General features: G+C 51.4%; 1 protein-coding gene and 2 long non-coding RNA genes across 4 annotated transcripts in view; 2 read left to right on the top strand and 1 right to left on the bottom strand.

Moving 5' to 3' along the window:
- LOC139083610 (uncharacterized) overlaps positions 1 to 1,005 on the top strand; it is a 1,286-nt gene extending 281 nt beyond the window's left edge. The window contains exon 2 of the long non-coding RNA XR_011540483.1: positions 362 to 1,005. This is a non-coding gene — a long non-coding RNA (uncharacterized lncRNA). The remainder of the gene's footprint in view (positions 1 to 361) is intronic.
- Positions 539 to 18,661, bottom strand: ERBB3 (erb-b2 receptor tyrosine kinase 3). Of its 2 annotated transcripts, none has more exons than XM_070621617.1 (28): positions 18,428 to 18,661; positions 14,804 to 14,955; positions 14,062 to 14,248; positions 13,231 to 13,356; positions 12,519 to 12,584; positions 12,229 to 12,347; positions 11,980 to 12,121; positions 11,492 to 11,605; positions 11,269 to 11,389; positions 9,255 to 9,328; positions 8,990 to 9,080; positions 8,523 to 8,728; positions 8,184 to 8,316; positions 7,894 to 7,984; positions 7,527 to 7,681; positions 6,835 to 6,888; positions 6,333 to 6,474; positions 5,609 to 5,728; positions 5,385 to 5,483; positions 5,018 to 5,203; positions 4,719 to 4,874; positions 4,395 to 4,470; positions 4,073 to 4,219; positions 3,883 to 3,980; positions 3,601 to 3,789; positions 3,369 to 3,440; positions 2,592 to 2,886; positions 539 to 2,407 (listed from the first exon to the last, which is right to left on the bottom strand). In XM_070621617.1, the coding sequence occupies exons 1-28, from the start codon at positions 18,507 to 18,509 to the stop codon at positions 1,881 to 1,883; spliced, it is 4,020 nt and encodes a 1,339-aa protein (XP_070477718.1). In that variant the 5' UTR covers positions 18,510 to 18,661; the 3' UTR covers positions 539 to 1,880. The 2 variants fall into 2 exon arrangements, with proteins under 2 accessions (XP_070477718.1, XP_008528383.2); XM_008530161.2 differs by lacking the exon at positions 18,428 to 18,661 and adding an exon at positions 15,610 to 15,899.
- LOC139083608 (uncharacterized) lies at positions 15,809 to 22,067 on the top strand. The gene is made up of 5 exons (XR_011540481.1): positions 15,809 to 15,949; positions 18,146 to 18,680; positions 18,867 to 18,925; positions 19,318 to 20,193; positions 20,344 to 22,067. It is a non-coding gene; the product is annotated as an uncharacterized lncRNA (long non-coding RNA).

Below are 22,067 nucleotides of genomic sequence, written 5' to 3'. Positions count from 1 at the left end.
CCCAGCCGGTCCAATAGTCCTCCGATGCTGGGAGAACCGGGAGGGGCAGAGCGCGTGTAGACCAAGAGTGCAAGGAGCAGGGACTCACTGGGCAACTAGACTCCGGAGGGATTATCCATTTACAGCCTCCCAGTCTAGAGGCTGGACTCCCACTGAAGATGGCACTGTTGGTCCAACAACTGGCTTTGATGGCACCTAAGGGAAGTGTTCAGAGCGTGACTTTTTAAAGAGATTAAGAGTCTTGAAACATGGGAGTTTTAGTATTCCGCCTCTTGAGGGAGTGCATCTCCAGGGCTTTTGCTAACTTCACCAAACTTGTTTTTTTTTTATTATTCCCTGCTGGAATCTCTATTCTTTGTAGATTCTTAGTAAAACCCTTAAGGGAAAAAAGTAGGGCTGAAGAAAGCTGCATGGGACAAGAGTAGGACCGTCAGAAGACAAGCCAAAAGCATGCGATGGTAGCTGTCCACTGCTGAGAAGCAGAGAAAAGGAGTGGTCTCGCACACTAAAGGTTTTCTTCATTTGACAGACAAGAAGCTGAAAAACTGGCACTTTTTATTCAGATATGTATAAAAACAAAACAAAAAAAACAACACATACTCCCCGTTTCGCATCCAAGGGGACAGAGGTCTGAAGCCGGGTCCTCTTTCTATCCCAACTGGAAGCTTCCCACTACGGGATGAGAATAGTTTCTAAAAGTGGCTCTTGGGGGGCCAGCCGGGTGGCAGTGGTTAAGTTGGTGTCCTCTGCTTCAGTGGCCCGGGGTTCGCAGGTTTGGAACCCTGGGTGTGGACCTGTGTACCGCTATCAAGCCACGCTGTGGCAGTGTCCCACATAGACAGAAGATGGGCACAAATGTGGCTCAGGGACAGTCTTCTTCAAGCAAAAACAGGAAGATTGGCAACAGATGTTAGCTTAGAGACAAGCTTCATCACCAAAAAAAAAGAAACAACAAAAAAAAACCCAGCTCTTGGGACCCTTGTGGATCTGCCCCTTAGATAAGAAGTGGAGATCATTTCTAACACATGTAGATTATAGTTTACACAAAGATGTCCAGTTATTTTTCCTTCTGACCACCCCCTTCCCCTTGCTTCCTGTATGAGAAGTCTGGGTGTAGGAGGCTGTGGTTGTAGGAGTTAGACTTGATTCAGTGCAAAAACAAGACAATGCCCATTACAAGGGCTCTGCCTTACACAGGTTTTCCTTGCTATCTTACAGTAAGACCATATGCATTGGAAGATTTTGACCCCTGGACATGCCACTTAATTGACTTAATCTCTTTAAGGCTCAGTTTCCTTATTTGTGAAATGAGATAATACCTAGCTCATAGAATTGTTGTAAAAGGATTAACTGAGATAATGTAGGTAAAGTTCAGCATGATGCTTGGCACACAGTAAATGCTCAATTAATAGTAATTAATATCTACTCCTAACCTCTTTCTTTGTTCCTCAAGATTTTAAGCTTCCCATTCTTTCCAGGGGGTTAAGAGTCATGAGCCAAAATTTTCTTTCCCTTGCGGGTTTTCCCCCTTTCCTCTTCCTTAGGATGCTGACGGGAAACAAAGTCACTCCTTACAGCCTGGTCTCAACAAGTCTGAGAGAGGGGGACATAGGGAGTAATCCTTCATATCTCCAGGGAGTTCCCCTGACGAAGCTGAGGAATGGGATTGGGAAAGAGGAGAAAGTGCACAGCTGGCTACATACCACAAGAATGTTGTGTCCTCCAAGTGTTTAAAAAGCCTCCAAAGGTTGAATGGAATTGTCTAGGACTGGGGAAATGGGGCTGAGACCTGTGGGGGAGAGGGACTAGGGAGAAGAGGGGTACCCTCTAGAGGCACTAGCTGCCATCGAATGCTCCCTGAGTACCTCAGGGAACACGGGTTATGTTCTCTGGGCATTAGCCTTGGGGAAAAGCCTGCTATGCCAGTAATCAGGGTTATCAAAGGCAGAGTCAGTGGCTTCTAAACTACGTAGAGTTTTGAGACGGGCATAATGGACATGGGGGGCATGGTGTCCAGGCCCCTGGAAAGCTCTCATCTCTTCATACCCTTGCTCAGCTGCTGGGCAGGCGCCCATGGCTGCATAATCCCCCCCAGGACCTCCTCCACCACGTCGCCGATTCATATATTCATAGTCCTCATCTGGAGTTGTGCCAGCAGTGGGCATGATGGGCACAGGGTGGAGTGGGCAACTCTGTGTGCTGCCCAGGGAAGCACTGAGGTCTGATCCAACATCCATGTACTCATAACCCAGCTCCTCAAGGGAACTTGGCCTAGGAGGACGAGGAGGACTGCGCCTTCTCTTCCGGTTCATGTATTCATACTCCTCATCTTCATCTTCTTCTTCAGTACCCAGGACAGAACTGAGACCCACTGAAGAAAGGGTGCCTTCCCGGGAGGAGGGAGTACCTGGGGGTTGAGAAGAGAGGCTAGGTATATGGAGAACTTCATGGTAATAGGCAGGGGGGTGGGGGAAAGTTAGGAAAAAATGAATAGGGAGGCATATGATCAGAGAAGATAAAAGGATTAAGAGGAGCCTGAAGAAAGGGGATTAGAGAAAGATTTGAGGAAAGCCCTAGGAAGAGTCAGGCACCTTTGACATGTGCATCTGGCATGACATAACCATTGACATCCTCTTCCTCTAACCCTGGTGGAGAGAGTGGGGTGACAGGAGTGAGCAGGCTGTGGCGCTGGGAATGGTAGGCACTGTCTCCACGTGGCCGTGGGCTCCGGCTCCGGCTTCTACACATTGACACCTTCTCCTGGAGCTCAGCCTCAGAACCGGTCACATGGCCCTCTGATGACTCTGATGCCAGGCGTCCCCGTGGCATTGGGTGCAGAGAGGCTGGACGGGGGCACCGTTCACTGCTGCCACAAACTACAGACTCCTGAGGAGGAAAATAATACATGGAGATTTACACAGAGACAAGGAAAGAATAGATATTTGTTTAGAAAGAGATTGTGGGGGCTGGCCCGGTGGTGCAGCGGTTAAGTGCGCACATTCCGCTTCGGTGGCCCGGGGTTTGCCAGTTTGGATCCCGGGGGTGGACATGGCACCGCTTTGCACACCATGCTGTGGTAGGCGTCCCACATATAAAGTAGAGGAAGATGGGCACGGATGTTAGCTCAGGGCCAGTCTTCCTCAGCAAAAAGAGGAGGATTGGCAGCAGTTAGCTCAAGGCTAATCTTCCTCAAAAAAAACCAAACAAACAAACAAAAAAAAAGAAAGAGATTGGGTTGTTCACTGTCTTCTTTTTTGTAGGACACCGATTAAACCTCAGAGGTTTCTAAAGTTTCCCACAACCCCTATAGTTCCTAAGACTCTCTGCCACCCACCCTCTCATCAGCCCCTTAAAGAGACAGGCCTTACCTGGCAAGCCTCCCCGAGATTACCCTGGTTCATAGGCATATATCCAGATGATGGGCTTAAAAGGCTCTGGCTCTAGGATGAAAAAAGTAAGCAAGAGTTTTAGATAAAGGGAGGAATTTACTCACCATGGGAGCTTTTGAATAGTTAATCTGGGTATCTGTGGGGTTCATGAGGGTACAGGTGTGCAGAGGGCTCAGGGTGCAATTTCTTGGGTAACTGGAAAGTGACTTACCCCACGTGGCCGATTAAGTGTTCCCACTGGCAGGCTGAGGGCAGAGCCTAGTGTTGTCGCCAGGTTGTCCTCCTCTGCCTCCAGGTCCAGGTCTAGGTCTAGTTCTGGCTCCAGCTCTACTTCCTCCAGTTCCTTGTTTGTCAGAGCGGGAGGTTCTGCCCCAGGGGGAATTCCAGGCCCACTCTCTCTCTATAGGGGCAGGTGATCGTTAAGGTGGATCTCGGTTCCAGCCAAGTCAATCTTTTCTCTGAATCTCTTTGAAACCTCCTAATCCCTACTGACCTTTATGACCAGATACCGTGGTGGGTCTCGAGCCATCCTGGTGAATTCATTGGCTAGTTCTTTAAAGGTTGGGCGAATGTTCTCATCAATCATCCAACCTGGGTAAAATGTAGGTAGCAGAGCCATAAGATAGGAGTGTAGTAGGGAGGGAAGTCAGTTAGAAAATGCCTGAAATCAGCAGGTAACTCACATTTGACCATGACCATGTAGACATCAATGGTACAGATCTGGGGCTGTGCCAACCGCTCCCCCTTCTCCAGAAGGTCTGGTACTTCAGCCAGTCGCAGTCCTGCATAGGGCTCTGCCCCAAATGTCATCAGCTCCCAAACTGTCACACCTGGTATAGGAAGACATGACCAGTTGATGGTAGCATAGTAGACATGGACATGAAGATGAAGGGAAGGCAGAGCTTGATCTGACACAAGGATCTGAAGGGCTTAAGAGATTCGAAGGCGGGGTCTCAAAAGGCAACTGGGCCAGTGATGGTGTGGAGGGCATCCAGATGGACTGACCATAGCTCCAGACGTCACTCTGGTGTGTGTATTTCCCAAAGTGGATACTCTCGAGGGCCATCCACTTAATTGGAGTCTGGGGGATTAAAGACAAAGGTGTTACCAGTTGAGTTCCACAAATTTTCTTTGCATTTCTAACCCCCAAGTTCTTTATCATTCTTCTCTTTGTTGCTCTCTGAACTTATATTTCTGGCATTTCCAGGCTCCTGTCCTTGAACTGACCACGCAACATCTGCTTGCCTCTGAAAGACACCACTGACGGCTCCCTATCCCCATGCTTCACTCCTCCCCCACCTCCTTACCCAGCCTTTTGTGTCACCTCACCTTGGCCTCACTGTGTAGTAGCTGCTTATCATCAGGGGGCAGCAGGTCAGCTACCCCAAAATCCGCCACCTGAACCTGACTGGGTGACTTGAGTAGCACATTTCGGGCAGCCAGGTTCCTATGCACCATACCATGCTCCTCAAGGTAGTACATACCCTATAGGGAAAGGAGGTATTCTCAAAGTCGAGGGAACTGGTCTTTGAGATCCAGAATCACCCCAAACCCTAAAGGCACCTCTTAGAACTTCACCCTCCCCAGCCAGGCAGTTCTATCGTAGAACTCCTCCAGGCTCCTCTCACCTTGGCAATTTGTACTCCCCAGTTGAGCAGCAGCTGTGGCCCCAGTGCCTCCCGGTGTTGCCTCACATGATCCAGCAGGGAACCCAGAGGCAAGTATTGAGTGACGAGCTGCAGAGATGACCCTGGGCAGAGTCCCAGCAGCCGTACAATGTGGGCATGGTCTAGGCTGCCAATGGCCAGCATATGCTAAGACACAGAAGAGGGGTTAGCTAGGGAAGAAATAGCTTCACAGATACCCAGCCCAGGGCTCCCTCCAACATTCATGGACATCAACATTGCTAATCTAGTATCTGCTAACACAGAACCATGCTTCTGCATAACTGTATCTAGTGTATACACAGATACAGAATACCCTTCCTTCACTTACATCTGTCACAGCCTGAAAACTTTGCCGTCCACTCTTGTCCTCAATGACTTTAATGCAGACTGGAATCTTGATTGATTCACCCTCAGGAATCCACACTCCCTGGGAAGTTTGGGCAGGAGTCAGCCTAAGGTCATTCTCCCCAGGCTAGTCGTTTCCCTAAATCTTTTCTCCCCTTTGCCCTAGATCCTTTCCCCACCTCCCCAGACTTCCTGTGGACCACTTACTTTGTGCACAGTTCCAAAGACGCCTGAGCCAAGCACTTTAAGCTTCCTCAGCTCTGTCTCTTTGAAGATTCTGGCCAAGACTTTGTTAGCCTTCTCACTGGGATCCAGCGGCTCTATGCTCTGAGGAACAGATGGGAAGGAGGTACTCAGGCAAGCCCACCCCATGTCCCACTCCAGCCCCTTCCCTATAGGTGGACGCCAAGAGCAGCAAAGCCCAAAGGGTGGGAGCGGGAAGAGGAATTGTCTTTTGGTCTTGGAAAGCACTGCAGGCATAGTGGGGAATAACAGACCCTGAGGACTGAGGAAGTTGTGTTCATGAGGTCAGGAATCAAGAGGGTTGGGTTTTTCCTTTGATGGGGGAAGTGGGGAGAGTCGGTAATACTATCACCTTGAGTACTTTTATACAATTCTGTGCTTTTCAAAGCACTTTCACATGCATCATCCCCTTTCACCCTTACAGCCATCTTGTAAGGGTGGATGTTATTATTTCCTCTGTAAACATGCATAAACTGAGGCACAGAGAATGAAAGGAGCTTCTCCCAAGTCATGTGGCAAATTCATGGCAAAATTGGGACTAGAATGCATGTCTCCCATTTCTCTGGCCAGAGTTCTTTCTAGTGGACCATACTACCTCCTTGAAGACAGGGATCAAGTCTCTGAGGAAGGAAGAGGCTCTTAAAGAGTGATGTACAGGATATCTTTCAAGAGGAAGCCAGGCACTCACCTCACCCCGTTCCAAGTAGCGCCTCATAGCCCTCTTATTCTGAATCCGGCGCCCACGCCAGTAGAGAAAAGAGCCACCCAGGATCAGGAAAATCACCGCCAATCCCACTACCAGTGTTAAAGCCATTGCCAGGTGGGTTTTGCTGTGGGATAAAGAAATCCAGCATTATCCTGGGTCTACACCTCCCTTACAAATGTCATCTATAGCTGTACTAAAGGTGTAGTGCAGATCTGGGGCAAGAAATTAACATTCGCACACACATATATCCTTGAGCACTGAAGAAGTTAACCTAAATTTGGACACTCCCCCCCACCCCCGCTACTGCAAGTTAATTTTAGGAAGGGAAGGCCAGAAGCCTGGATTCTTGTGTCCAAGTCTAGTGATAGTGGACTGTATATAGAAGGCCAGAATTAATGCTCAACGCTGCTCAGCAGGCTGCTGCCCTCTACCTAGCTTCTCTCCCAAATATCCCCAGCTTCCTCAATCTCCAGGCCCATCATACCTGATCAGTACCAGTGTTTGGCCCAAACAGTCTTGTAGCTCTGGTCCCTTACACCTGGAGAAGAAAGTCACCTCCTTAAATGGGAGCTGGGAGAATTCCAGCAGCCTCAACATACAAGATTGTTTCAGACCCTACCATGATGTCCTATCCTGGAGCCCAAGGCATATCGCAAAACATGGCCCCATCTCTAGCTCACCAACCCTCCCCCTAAGGCCCTCTCTTGAATGAAAACTCCCCTGAGCTGAGGTGATTCCAGGTTCCCAAAACTGTGGTGTAATTTTGTGCTGTTACTGAGTTTTCCTTTCTCCAGTCCTCCACTACACACTGGGAATGATTTTTTTTGAGGAAGATTAGCCCTGAGCTAACTGCCACCGATCCTTCTCTTTTTGCTGAGGAAGGCTGGCCCTGAGCTAACATCTGTGCCCATCTTCCTCTACTTTTTTATATGTGGGACGCCTACCACAGCATGGCTTGCCAAGTGGTGCCATGTCCGCACCCGGGATCCGAACCGGCGAACCCCGGGCTGCCAAAGCGGAACGTGCACACTTAACCACTGCACCACCAGGCTGGCCCTGGGAATGATTCTTAAATCATAGTTCCTTTCTTCTTTCTGCTCCCTTCACCTTCTTCTTTCCCCCCAGTTCTGTGCTCCTACCCCTCCCCCGAACTCCTCTTATCATCCCATCACTGACCCCTGGGTGCAGTTCTCATGGCAGGGCCGACATTCATTCTGGGCATCTGGGTACTTGTAGATGGGGCCCTTGGCACCGAGGACTCCATTGGGACAGCTGCTCACACAGTGAGGCCCATCACGAAAATGGGCACACTGGGCACAAGCATCAGAGCCCTGGGTGGAAGAGAAAAGGTCAGGAAGAATGAGACCCCCAGGTCAATTCCATACCTCCCAGCAAGGACCAACCCAGCCATTGAGGATCCTCCATCCTCAGACGCTAGCATTTTCTGGCCTCCCTGTGCTGGCCTTGAGATTGGCCATATCATTCCCTAGACCCTTCAGCATTGCCCCACCCTCCCTTAGAGATGCTGGTGCTGCTACTCTACCGAGCCATTGCATGTGGCGGTGCCCTCCATGGGTTGGCATTCCAGGTGGCAGGAGAAGCATTCAGCCTCATGGGCAAACTCACGAGGCTCCCTGCAGTGGGCAGTAAAGGGAGGGGGGTCACTTCCAAGTCCTGACCTTCATGTCCTGATCCCCCAACCTCAGGGTCTCCTACCTCACTCCCACCAAGGCATATGCAGAAAGTTGTCTCAAGGCTTTCAGGTGCCACCTGAACAGCTCCATCCCAGGGTTCCATCTCCCCACCCCTTGATTTGCTCTCCCCTCACTGTACCCATTCAGAAAGTTGCAGTGGGTCACACAGACACCTCCTCGGCTGTAGTTTCGACAGGATAGGCACTGACCAGGGCCTGGGCCCCAGCATCCCCCGGAGGAGCACAGTGGGTCACACACTTTGCCTTCTGCCACTAGAAAGGAAGGGGTAGGTTAGGAGGAGTCTGAGGTCTCCTAACAAGCCCTCTCCTGGACTCTTCCTCATTGCTGCTTCTAGCCTAACATCCCCCTCTCCTTGGCTCCAACCCCACCCCTACTCCCACTTCCAGGGCAGAACAGTCTTATACCCCTCTCCTCCCTGACTCCCTCTTTCCGCCACCCAGTGGGCCCTTTCCCTCACTGCAGTCTCTGCGAGGCCGATTATGCTTGATGTCTAGTCTCTCTTCCGAAGGCCCACGAAGCAGCCTGGTCCAGTTCAGAGAATGGTGGTAGCAGAGCTGCCGATTGGCACTTATGTAGATACGCCCAGCACTAATTTCTTTCAAGGATCGGAGGCCCAGGGATGTTATATTCAAGTTCTTCATGATCAACAATGAGAAGCCCCGGCTGAAAGCAAGGAGACAGGATGAGAGGAGAGACTACAAAGGGAAAATAGACCATGCAGTGGATTCATTTTCATTCAGCAACTTTGCTCTGGGCAAGTCACACCCACTGAGAGGGGTTCCCCACTCCTTTCGCCTTTTCCCCATCAAACTCTCTGACCCTTTGGGCCTGCTTATGAGACAATGCCTTGAATTTCACTCAAGGATGCCTAAGAAACAGTCTTCATTGCCTGGAGATGCTACCAACTCCACACCCTCTACTCACTTGTAGAGGCTTCTGCCCCCAATGGTTGTCAGGTTGGAAAAGACGCTGAAGTTGTGCATGTGGGGAGGCCAGGACTGGATGTTCAAGTAACCTGAGGGGTTGGAGAGAGGCACATGAGCAGGGAGCTTTCTCCCCTTCCTCTTCCTCAGGTTCTCCTGGTCTCTCCCCTGTTGCTTGGGACAAGATTTGCCCAAGGGTTATACCACAGTTTGTGCTTGTGGCTCATCTATTCCTCTCAGAAAGCACAGCCTCTGCTCCCACTCACCTGTGATCTCCCGTACTGTCCGGAAGACGTTGAGCTTCTCAGGGTCCAGGGCAGGGATCTTGTGCCAGGGGTCTCTGGAGGGAATGGTAAAAACCAGTCAACAAGGCAGAGGTACAATCCTGTAGCAATGAGCCTGCCTAGCCTCAGAACTTAGTTTCTAAGTAGCATTGTCCACTAAATGAAAACAGGCCTCCTTGGAGAATGGCAGGGGCAGGAAAAACATAACATGAGCCTACAGCATCTTGTACAAAAGAGTGAGGAACTGCTCAAAGAATTAAGGGTACAAGCCCAACGAACACAGGAGCCAGCTTGAAGGGGGCTCCAATAGCCAGATCAGGGACAACTGAACACCAACATGATTGTAAGAGATTATAAACCATTGACTAAAACAAGTACCCACACAGATTAAATAAATAAATAGGAAGAGAAGACTCTTCCTAACACTAGAATGCCGACAAATAAATGCAGAAGGAATAACGGAATTAGAAAATCCTCATTTGGCAACTCTGCTTGTAAAAATTGATTCAGGCAAATATCTCCCCACAAGATACTTATTTTCATTGCAAAGGGAAAAACACTAACTTTACAGTAGAAAATCCTGGCAGATAGCACCTCAACCAAGTGACCAGAGATATCACCACCAGTGATGGGGCAAATCAACATGTGCCTCCTTGATAGGCTGCGCTGAGAGTACATCTGTACTAGTCCTATCAAAGATGCATAACTTGGGGCCGGTCCTGTGGCCAAGTGGTTAAGTTCATGCCCTCCGCTTCGGAGGCCCAGGGTTTCACTTGTTTGGATCCTGGGCACGGACATGGCACCGCTCATCAGGCCATGCTGAGGTGGCGTCCCACATGCCACAACTAGAAGGACCCACAACTAAAAATATGTAACTATTGTATTGGGGGGATTTGGAGAGAAAAAGAAGAAGAAGAAGATTGGCAACACTTGTTAGCTCAGGTGCCAATCTTAAAAAAAATGCATAACTTAAATCTAAGTATGAGGAAACATCAGACAAACCCAAATTCAGGAACATTCTACCTATTACCTGACCTGTACTCATCAACGCCATGAACAATTATAGATTAAAAGAGACTGAAGAGACGTAACTAAAAGTAATGTATGATCCAGGACATTGGTAGGACAATTAACGAAATATGAATAAGGTCTGTAGATTAGATAACATTTTGTATCAATGCTAATTTCCTGATTTAAACAATTGTACTGTGGTTATGGAGGAAAACGTTTTTAAGGAATACACATTGAAACATAACTGGGGTAAGGGGTCACCATGTCTGGAAATTTACCCTCAAGTGGTTCAGAAAAATAAGAGTATATAGTGTGTGTGTATAGTGAGAGAGAATTTCTAAAGCATGTGGCATGTGGTATAATGTTAAAATTTGGGGGACTTTACTAAAGAGCATATGGGAAATCTTTACACCATTTTTGCAACTTCAGTGTGGATCTAAAATTCTGTCAAAAGAAAACAGGTGGCCCTAATGTTTCTCTCTCTCTCTCTCTCTCACTCTCTCTCTCTCTCTCTCTCTGTCTCTCTCTCTGTCTCTCTCTCTGTCTCTCTCGCTCTCTCTCTCTCTCGCGCGCGCGCACGCACACACACACACACACAGTTTAAGCACTGTCCTGTGTAGTAGAAAGTCCCTTTGTTCTTTATGGCTCCACTCCAAGGAGCAGAACTAGGAGAAGTCACTGGAAATCATGGGAAGGTAGATTTTTATCTAAATTTAAGGAAGAACTTTTAGAAAACTTTAAGAAGGAGGACACAATGTCCCTGTCCCTTGCCACTCAGCTAGATGCTGGATTGCTTAGGGATGTCTTGGGATTCAAGCCCTGGGTGGAAGGTTGAGTTAAGCGCTGTTAGGTCCTTTGTGAGCTCTAAGATTTCATGATTTAGATTCCTAATCAGCTCCACATATGAGAAGGGTTGAGCCAGTGAAATGAACTGTACAGGGATGGATGGGATGGGGGACCAGAGGGGGAAAGAAGAATCTCTAACCCATTGAGGCCGGTGATAAGAAAGTCTAGGTTGCCCAGGATCTTGGTGCAGTTCACAAATCCATCAATGTTGCTAGAGTCCACAGTCTGGAAGCGGCTCCCAGAGCCTGTCCCCTCACAGGCTGCAAACAAAAACGAGGCTCAGTGGGGGTCAGGGGTTGGGTGCTGAGTAGTCTCAGGGGAAAGGCTGTCTCTCCACAAACTCCTTAGCTTCTCCTACTCACCTTTGGGGCACAGCCCCCCACAAGGTTCACACATCTTGAGTCCATTTTTATCTACCTCCATCTTGTCAGGAGGACAGGCCCTGACACAAGATGTCTGATCCACCACAAAGTTGTCTAGGAAAGAGGAGGGCACCATTAGTGATGCGGGAGGGACACTACCAACTGCCAACCAAACCTTGCTCCCTCCTGCTCTGCACTGGATTTGCCCCAATCCACCACCCAAGGTTCCTCAAATGCTGTCCTATGGATTAGAAAGGCCCTGTGCTGTTTGTTGCTCCAAGGAGCAGAACCAGGAGAAACTGCTGGAAGTCCTGGGGAAACAGATGGGGGACAGGACATATGGGTCATTCATTGGGGGTGGTTAGATGATCACAACCATTTGTCTTCTACGTTCTCTATTTACCAGTCAACTTTATCCCTTTTGCCTCCTAAAATTTTGTCTAAAATCCTGGTTCCACTACCATTGTTCCTTCCCTTCAGACACTTACGGGGACAGCTGGCCACACAAACTCCTCCATACTGATACTTGGTGTGAGGATTGGGTTCTAGCTGGAAAGTTAGCTTGTTGTAGACAAGAGGCTGTGGACACTGGCGTACACAGGCTCCACTGTCATTGAAGAGTCGGCAGGCCTAGGAACATGGGAGGCTCATAAAACTCATGTTACATATGTACCCCGACTTCCTCCCCAAAGCCCACATCCCCCAGAACCCAGGTAAATGGTGGCAATAGTACGTACAAAGCAGTCTGTGTCCTGAGGGCCTGAACAGCCCCCTGCACACTCATCATGGCAACACTGGTTGGGGTTGGGCCCAAAGCAGTGGCCATTACACTGAGGGGCACAGATGGTCTTGGTCACTATGGAAGAAGAGAAAGCACAGTTGTCAGGGCTCTTAGGACTGTATTCTGAGGCCACTGCTCACCCTCTTGCCGTCTAAGCTCAACCCTACCCCAGTGTTGACAAAGGCTGGGGGAGGCAGGGATATGCAAGTGTGTGCATTTGAAGTTTTGTGAGGAAAGTAAACCCACGTGTCTGGCAGTCTTCTGGTCCAGGACCCCAGCATCGCCCCTTGCAGACCTCATGACAGGGGGGACCTGGTTGGGAAGGAAAGCAACACAAGAGACTGTCAGGGCTAAGAAAGGCTTGCTGGAATCAACAGGGTATGATGTCAGCACGCAGGCACCCTAGTCCTGGGAAGCGAAGAGCCAGAGCAGTGTCCCTCGTCACCCTTGCAGGGCAGGGCTGGGCTCCAGTGAACCTGTCAACAAGGGGTGGAGCCACGCCTCCACGCCACCCACAGGGTGGCTCAAGGGAGGGTCCAGGGGAAATGCCAAGCTCAGCCCCAGTCCCACCCAGGAACTTGGCACCTCCTTGGCAAACTGAACCCAGTAAGAATATGTACATGCGAGTGGATAGAGAGCAGCAGACTGTAGTCAGGGGTAGGGAGGTTCCAAGAAGAAAGGAGTATGTCATCATGGAAAGAGAAATGGATGTGGAATTCAAAGATCTGGCTTCCCCACTTGGTACACAGAGATCTTTTGCCGCTTTTCTCGACACACTGCTTCTGCGGTTTAGATTCTAGGGGATTGACCTGCTCCCTCCTGGCGGGCTCCCTGGGTCTAGGGCCTGAGGTGTTTGTTCAGTGGAGAGGTGATTCAATTAGGAATACAAGGATGATGGGAAAGGAGTCACTCTGGTTTGGTGGGGGCAGGGGGAACAGTCTGGATCATGGCCACTCACAGCTCCTGCCATTGTCCTTCACCACTATCTCGGCATCTGGGTCCCTCACGATGTCCCTCCAGTCAATTGTGTCCATGTGACAGAGTTTATCGTTCTTCTCAATATAAACGCCCCCTGACAGAATCTCTGAGGTAGGGAAGAGAAGTGACAGGGTTAAGGGCTACGGCAGACCTCCTCCTCCCTACCTTCCCACCAGTCCAAATGGACACCCGAGACCCAGGAGCAGGGGAAACGGGCTGACGGGTACGTCCAGTTAAATCCAAACTGCAGAGAAAGCTCTCCTCGTAATACAGGAGGAGCCAAGCCAAAAGAAACTCCCGCCTCCTCAGACACCTGTCCAGATCCGGTTTGGCCAGTGGGGGAGGGGAAGGGAAAGAAAGAGAGAAGATCCCTGACTCACCCCCACCACCCTACCAGTCTGTTTTCCAACTGACTGGGACAGGGAGAAGTAGAAGGTGGCCAGGTGGCATTTAACCCCTATATATTCCTTCAGCTTGTGGAGAACTGTGAGGGAGGAGGCGGTAGGATTCCCATTCTCAGGGAGAAGGGACATCAAGGTACAGTGTACTTTGAAGTTAGAGGAATGGGTAACAGATCCAGCTCAAATTCCAGCCCCACCAGGACACAAGAACCCTCCTGCTGGGGCAGAAGCCCCAGCTCCCTCCTGGGGCCCTGTGTTATTTCAGTAGTGGACCGTTAGACCACAATGGTCAAAGTGGTGGGCATCTTGAAAGGGACACTGAGAGTGAGCAGTCTTGGGACATCATCAAGGAGGTGCCTGTCAGCAGGCTGGCTGAGGGGCAAGGCCAGAAAGAAGCATCAGGAACTGACCAGTGAGCTGAGTAAAGCGGAGCTCGCGCAGCGCATGGCTGGAGTTGGTGTTATAGTTCAACATGACAAAGATGGCGAACTTCCCATCGTAGACCTGAGTGCCCCGCACCACCCGGAGGTTGGGCAGTGGCAGTGTAGAGAACTCATTCATGGCCACAAGGACATAGCCGGTCACTTCTCGGATCCACTGTGATGGAGGAGATCATGTCAGTGAGAGGAACAGCAGGGGAAAAAGTCTTACTCCCTCTCCCTCCCTAAGGCATTGAGGAATCCTTAACTCCTCTAATTCTTCTAATTCCTACTTTGCAGTAGAGTAGACAGTGTCACACTACTGTGTCCCTTCTGCAAGTGAACACAGGCAGCAGCAATGATGGAGGAATTCCAGCCTTCTACTCTGTCCTTCTCAGAGCTCCTCATGCTAGAGAATCCTTGCACAGTCCCTTTCTCATCTCCCAGCTTCCTCTCAGCCCTCAGTGTCTCTCTACATTAGTTCCTGGTGTGGAACATCACCCCGCCCCTGCCCCCTTCTCATGGCCAGCCCCTCTCTATCCTTGGCTACAGCGACCAGACCATAGTCCCAGATTCCAGTCATTGTCCCATAAACACCTAGGTTTGGATCTTAGGAACTATGGAGTCTTAGGAATGCTGAACTCCAGCAGAGGGTAGCCCCGAGGAAGGGAAGGAGGCTTCTGCAGGGAGGATAAGGGGGAACAGGCTGAGGAAGGGGGTTGGGCCCTCTAACCTGCAGGAAGGAGAGGTCAGCATTGTGTCCTGTGAGCACAATCTCCAGGTTCCCCATCACCACCTCACACCTCTCATAGAGCTTTTGCAGCGTCTGGTATTGGTTCTCGGCATCACCAGTCACACTCAGCCCATTCAGAGTCCCAGGACACACTGTTCAAAGCGGAAGTAAGAGGGGCAGAGGGCTGGACACAAGTTTCCAAGACCACCGCTTTGGTCACCCTCTTCCAGTAACATTCAATAGCATCAGAAGGCAGCTGCCTCCAACCCTCACCCCTACAGACAGACACAAAGGCCCATGTGGGACCGAGAGCCTGAACTTCCTCTTTTCTCAGAATCCCCTCACTATTCCCCTGAACAAGAAGGTGAAACGTTTCCTTTTTCCACCAGGACCTCCTCTGTGTCTCTTTCAGGTACTACTTTGGGTACTAAGAGGTTAATCAAGGAGGGTGTAGGTTTTTTTCCCCCTCCCTACAAAGAAGTTTTAGGAAAGGACCACGACGTGGTTCCCCTCTCCTCTCCCCCCTCCCCCCTGCCAACCAGGGCACTAACTTTTCTACCCCCATCCTGCCTCTCTCTAGATCCCGGAATAAATATCTCTTTGGGGCTAGTACACAGCCCCTATTGTGTCTACTGAGGGTGGGATGGGGGCAGAGGGTGGGGGCACTGCCTGGGGCCACAGTCCAGCCCACAATGAGGCGATTCTATCTAGGAGGAGGGGGCTGCCCCACCCTGTCCCCAGACACCCTGTCCTCAGCACTACCCCCCTTCCACCCTTAAGACTTGGGCTCAGGCAAGTGACCTCACCAGAGGGGGGAGCTCTGGTGGTGGTGGTGGGGTCAATGTGAGCTTTGTCTTCAAGCTGGAAGATAAGGAGCTGGTTGCCTACCAGGTCCCTCCTTCCTAAACTCTGGCTTCCCTTCTCACTCCCTTTCCCCATCCCAGCACACTCCAGCTCCCTCAGCATCACACTTTCCAGGCCTAGAGTATTTTTCAGCAAATGCAGAGAAGCCTGGAGAGAAACAGCAGCAGACTCCCCCCATTCTGAGGCTTCAACTCAATGTCATTGTCAGAAGAGATTAAAAAGCCTTCCAACATGGCAATCCTCACTCGCGTTGGGGGAGCGCCTAGACTCAAGGTTCATAAGGTATGTCGGTCTTGGGGGTTCACTTTACCTTGTCAGTATGGAGGACACAGGGGCTATGGGAAATCCTGGACCCTGAACTCCTACCCTTCTCTTTCCGCTGGCTCAGTGAAAGAGTGTGGGTGGGGGGAGATACCACCTGTTCCAGCCACCCTTCCCTGAGGCAGTGGAGCTTAGTGGGAGGCAGGAGTGGGAAGGGAAGGAGGGAGATTGGTGAGGCCCCAACCTCTCCTCCTAGATACACCCCTACTCTGACCACTTGACTTTTGAGGGCTCCCATTTGCTATCACTCCCCAAAAAGGGAAGGGGGTGGGCTAGACCCAGCAGAAGGGTAAACAGGCCGGGAGCTCCCAGAGGAGCCTGGGAACTCCAGGGTCCTTGGGCTGAAAAGAGAGATTAGGAAGGTTAGTCATTTCTGGACTAGCCCCACCCCAACCCCCTTCCTGGCAGGACACCCCCTCTTCCAAGTCAAGGCGCCAACTCTTCTCCCTAGATAAGGGAGGAGCCAAGATTTCTGCAGAGGGAGGTGGTGTGTGTGTGGTGTACATGTACGCACATACGGAGGAACAAGTACACAGCTCCCCTGCTGGCCCAGAAATTGATACAGGTTCTGTCCTTGGGTTTCCTTGTTAGGAAGTATTGCAGGTGGCCCCGTCCATCCCACCTGCCCATACGTGCATGTGCAGACTTTGTGTCGCTGCTTGGAAGGCTATAGCGTTAGAGGTCCCAGTTCCCTGCCACCCCAGAGGGTAAAGTCCGTATTACACAAACAGGGAGCAAAGGGCCTGGGCGGGAATAGAGTAAGAACAACACCTCTGAGGAGGAACCCGCAGCTTGGGGAGGAGGGCAGGGGGGAGGAAGTTATAAAAATCCCTGCTGTACCCAGGGACCAGGGGCATAGGGAGGGGCAGTGTCACAGGCCCTCCTTTGGTAGAGAGCACTGGGGTGGGTCACAGCAAGAATCTCCGGCCCCTCCTCAACCAGAGGCCTCCTCTCCAACATCCCCCACCCCCATCACAGCCAGGACAAAGGGGCTATAGAAGGACTGAGACAGGGCCGGATGCCCAGAGGCTGCAGGATCCAGATAAAGGGTAAAGAGACCCAACCATGCCTGCCTCCTGGCTCCCTAAGGGAAGGTGGCCAGGATCTGGGACTCCTGGGTTCCCGGTTGAAGATCCCAGGGGTCTGGATGGGACAGTGATACAGTCACTCTACTGGGTCCCTCCCACTCCAGTCCCCAGACCCCCGCCCTCCACCAGCTGGGAGTGTTCACATCTCAAGATCCCAGGGTCTAAATTTAGGCCCAGCAACTGTGGGGGAAGCACAGGTGTTTCTCCCACTCCCACCCTGGGGAAGGGGCCCTGGCTGGGCCAAACCCCAAGCTGAGATCTTGGGGGGAAGGGAAGAGATCAACAGGATTCCCCCAATGCCAGCAATAACAGCACCCCTCAGGTGTCCATTGTCCCAGAGATGCCCCAAAGTGTGTGTGTGTGTGTGTGTGTGTGTGTGTGTGTGGCTTAGATGGCATGGGAGTGGGAGGAGGAATAGAAAAGCAATCTGACTCTAGTCCAGACTCCTAGAGACAGTCAGACAATAAACAGAATGGGGGTGGGGGAGAAGCTGGATCTAGGAAAGACTCCCCAGGACAGGAGGCTCAGAAGGTAGGAGAGATGACCTGTTGGCCCTCACGTTGGGGAAAGAAAAGAGAGAGAAATACAGGCTGGAAGTCCTTGACCCCACAGTTCCTGGCCCAGGGCCTTGTACATAGTAGATGCTCAATAAATATTCTTTGACCTGATCTGGGTCTTGACAAAGAGAGGCTCGTCAAGTCGTCAAGGACCAACCAGCTATATTATTTTGAGGGAAAGAGGGCAGTCAGCCTCTGCGTGGCCTCTCACCCTGATGTTACCTGGACTTGGCCCTGTGGTTAATTTCAACCCTCCCCAGGGCAGGCCCACTCACGGAAGAGGAGGTGCCTCTCTTGTTTTTCCAGCATCAGAGAACAACAACCCCCTCCAACCCTTCCATAGCTCCGCCCTGTCGGCAAAACAACGAAACTGGAGTGTGCTGAAACCCGGGGAAACAGAGGATTGGGGAGCAAACTGAGAGCCCCCCCCCCCCCGCCCTTCCGCCAAGATCTCCACCTCCAATCATCTCCTCACGTTAACAGAACGGAGGTCCCATCTCCCCTCCCTGCAGAGCCCCCTCGGAAGTGTGAGCTGTTTCGGCATCAGCCCTGTCCAGAGAGACAAATTCGAGGGTCGGCGACGCGCTGGGGAGGTGGTGGTGGTGGTCCAGGAATCCCGTCCCCGCCCGGATCACGCCGAGAACCCGAGTCTGACAGTCCCCGCCGAGGTGGTCCCAGCGGACCCAGGGTCAGCACCCCGAACCTAGCACTGCGGTAGCCCCTGCCCTCCAGGGTTCCGCGCCTTCGGCTCGGGATCCCGCGGTCCGAGCTGCCCGTGCTCCCGCGCCGCTTACCTGCCTGCGAGTTGCCCACCTCGGAGCCCCGGGCCAGGCTGAGAAGCAAGCCCAGCACCTGCAGAGCCCGGTTCGCCCTCATGACGCCAGCGGAGGGTGAGGGGAGCCCAGCCGACTCCGGCCCGGGGGACCCCTGTAGGACATCGAAGCAGAGCCACCTGAGCCGCCAGCGAATTGGGAGAGGCGGTAGAGGAGGTTGCAAACTGCAACCGGAGCCGGAGCCAGAGTCCGGGGCGGGATGGCAGGGGAGGGTGTAAGTCTGCGAGCGCGGAGGAGGGAGGCAGGGGGAGGGGGTGAGTCACGGCCGCGCCCCCTCCGGCGCGAGGCTGGATAGGGATTGCCGGAGCCTCCGACGGCCCGCCCCGCGCGCCCCACGCCCCACTGCCCCGCGGCTTGGCCCAGCTGAGCCGGGATGGGTCTCACACTAATTTGTCTTCAGGAGCTGGACTAGGGGGAGGTCAGGATTCCAAACGCCCCAAATGCCTCCAAAGGAGTAAGGTAATGGGGGTGGGGAGAGCGCGTCAAAGCCCAGCCCCCGGAAAGTTGGCCTCGCCCATTAACCAAATCACTCAACTCCCCTAGCCGGTTGGGTCACTTGGGGAGTTTTCTCTCCGAATGTGGATGTTTCTCTCTGTGTGTGTTTTTGAGGGGGAGGGTGTTTTTGCCTCACGCTCAGGCCACCTCAGTTTCCCCGGAAACCCATCGAAACCCCATAAGTCATCCACCCTGCCGAGGAACCCGAGCCCCAGAGGCCGCGTGAAATTGCACTGTCTCCGGCCGCTTCCTCCTCCAGACCGGCGCCGGCCCGGCCTCTCCCGGGGATTTGGTTGAGGGGCGGGGGTGGTTTCCAGCCTGGGAACAGACCCCGAAGCCCGCCTTTTCACTTCCAGCCCGGGAGGGGCTCCCGCACCTGTCGCCGTCCCCTCTGCTGCCCCCCACGGCCGCCTGGGAGAACAGCTGCCTCCCCTTCCACGCTGGAGTCTGACCGCGCCGTCGGGGCGGCTGGAGTTCCCGCCGCTCTTCTGCGGACCCGGATGGGCACACCATCCCCACCGCAGGGGCTGACACCTTCCCAGGCGCCTTCCGAGCGCCGACTCGCGCTGGAAAGGAGGAGGAGGGGGCACTAGAGACTGCGTCCACGAATGACATCGACCCCTGGCACCTCAGCACCAGCTCCTGGATGCTGGCGGGAGGCGGTCGGCGCACCGCGAGCGGCTGCCCTAAACCCTGCGGGCCTCCGAACGGGTCCGACGGGCGCCCCCTGGTGCCCAGCGGGCAGCAGTGAGGCCCCCCGCGGCGTTGCATTTCTAATCTCTTAAATTGGCATTCTGGATCTCGCCCAGAGAGCGTAATTATTTTCCCCAAGAGTGTAAAGCCTGAAAACTTCAATAACAACTAGTTACGCCTGGACGAAGAAAAATGTCGCCTCTCACTCTGAACCAAGACTACGGGCTAAAATCCTTGAAACTTGCTCCGCATTGATATGCACCCTAGGGGGCCCGTTCTCTGCTGGAGGCTACCTTCGCCCTTGGGGCGTTGGCCTTGCCTTGACGACTTGCATAATAGTTATAATAGTAATAGCAACCGGGAAACATTAGCATATACGTACATAAACCACTTTATTTGCAAACGTTTCCTCAAACTTAGAGAATGTTTCCTTTACAAAACCTATGTGAGCTAGGCGACATCGCTCTTCATTTTACAGAACTGGAAGTGGGTAGCTTCTCCAAGGTCATCCTCTTGATGACGGTGGATGAGGTGATCAGGTGATCTGCGGAAGGGGCGCAGGGTTTGTTGTTGTTTTTTTTGGGGGGGGGGGGAAGATTAGCCCTGAGCTAACTGCCGCCAATCCTCCTGTTTTTGCTGAGGAAGGCTGGCCCTGAGCTAACATCCGTGCCTATCCCTTTACTTTATAGTGGGATGCCTACCACAGCATGGCTTGCCAAGCGGTGCCATGTCCATACCCGGGATCGGGGCCGCCAGAAGCGAACGTGCGCACTTAACCGCTGCTCCACCAGGCCGGCCCGGGGCGCAGGTTTTTACGTGGGATTTCTTGTGTCCCACTGAGACTGGAGTTTCATCTGCTCAGAATCAAATTCCCATCAGGTGACTGAGCTAATACCGCTTCAGGGGCCTTTCATTTTATCACTCATCCACTTCATAGTAGTGTTCAAGGCCCTGGTTCTGAAGGAGGAAACCGTCCTTACTTTCCTTGTTTGTGGAACAATTGTATTTACTTTTAAGTTTGTTGTTTGGATTTAATGAGAAAGGGTGGGTAGAGCTCTTCCTTACCTCGTTGTTCTTGACCTTTAAGAAGCATTCCCTGAATTCTAGCAGTATTTCTTCCTGTTATCACCAACCCCACCCCACCCCTCCCCAGCTGGATCCCAGGGTGTGCTTGCTGGTATTCATTCTTCAATACATCAAGCTGAGCATCAGGGCTATAAACACTGGATAAAGCTGACGAGTAAAGGGCCATCTCTGTTGGGTGCTGCCCTGATTGAATAAATGAAGGGAGATAGGCTTTATTTACGAAAGCTCTCTGCAGTTATCTGCCATCCCTTTATCTTTCCTTTCTCTTAGCTGATAATTTGGGTTCTTATTTTACTGTGAAAATAAAAGTAATCAAAAGAAAGCACCCTTATCTTTCTGCCACCAATTTGGCCAATTTACCTCGATCCTCACTTCTATGCTCTGACTTCCATCCTGTTACAGTGAATTGCCCTTGCTGCTCTTTAAGGCAACTGTCACTCCCCCATCCCTTACCCTACCCCAGCCTCAGTTCTGCACCTCAGTCCATTCCCTGATGCCCTTCTCCTGCATCATCCCCTTTCTCTTCTATTATCGATTTTCCTCTCTACTAGAGCATCCCCGTTAGCATACAAACGTGCTGTGATATCTGCCATCTTAAAGAAAGAAAACAAAACAAATTAACTTTCTTTGACTCCATGTCGTCTATTCCTCTGCCCCTAACTGCTGCAAGATATTCTGTTAGGTGGAGCTCTGTGCTTTATTTGTTCTCCGTCCAGTGATGGCCTCCAGCTTCCTGCCAGCATGAGCTGTCCTGCACTGAAAATCCTCCTACATGTCTCCTTTGCTTCTGGGATCATTTCTTGTGCATATTGAGCTCCACGCTCTCTGGACTGTCACACCATCGATGGTGGGATTTCTATATCCCAACTTCCTTGCCAATACTTGACATTATTCCGGTTTCCAATTTTTCAATTTGCCGTGAATTCAAAATGATACCTCATTACATTTGTTTAATTATGAATGTTTGAGCATCTTCTCAGATTTCTTCTGTTGGTTTTTCTCTTTTATGAATTGCCTATTCATTTCCTTTGCCAATTTTTCCATGGGGATTCCCGTATTTTTATATTGATTTGCAGCAGCTTATTGTATATCTCAGATATTACTCCATTGATTTTAGACATTGCAAAGATCTCTTCCCAATTTTCATCGTTAACTCTGTAAGTGATATTATTTATTGAACCGAAAGCCTTAATTTTGGTATAATCTAATTAATCATTTTACATATGGTTTGTGATCGTGACATTTTTAAAGACTTTCTTCCCCACGCTTGCAGTGCCTTTAATGAGGTGTAATTGAGATATAATTGATATACAACAAACTGCACATA

Source organism: Equus przewalskii, chromosome 5, assembly GCF_037783145.1.
Source record: "Equus przewalskii isolate Varuska chromosome 5, EquPr2, whole genome shotgun sequence".
NCBI classification, from domain to species: domain Eukaryota; kingdom Metazoa; phylum Chordata; class Mammalia; order Perissodactyla; family Equidae; genus Equus; species Equus przewalskii.
This window is presented reverse-complemented; position numbering and strand designations above follow the sequence as displayed.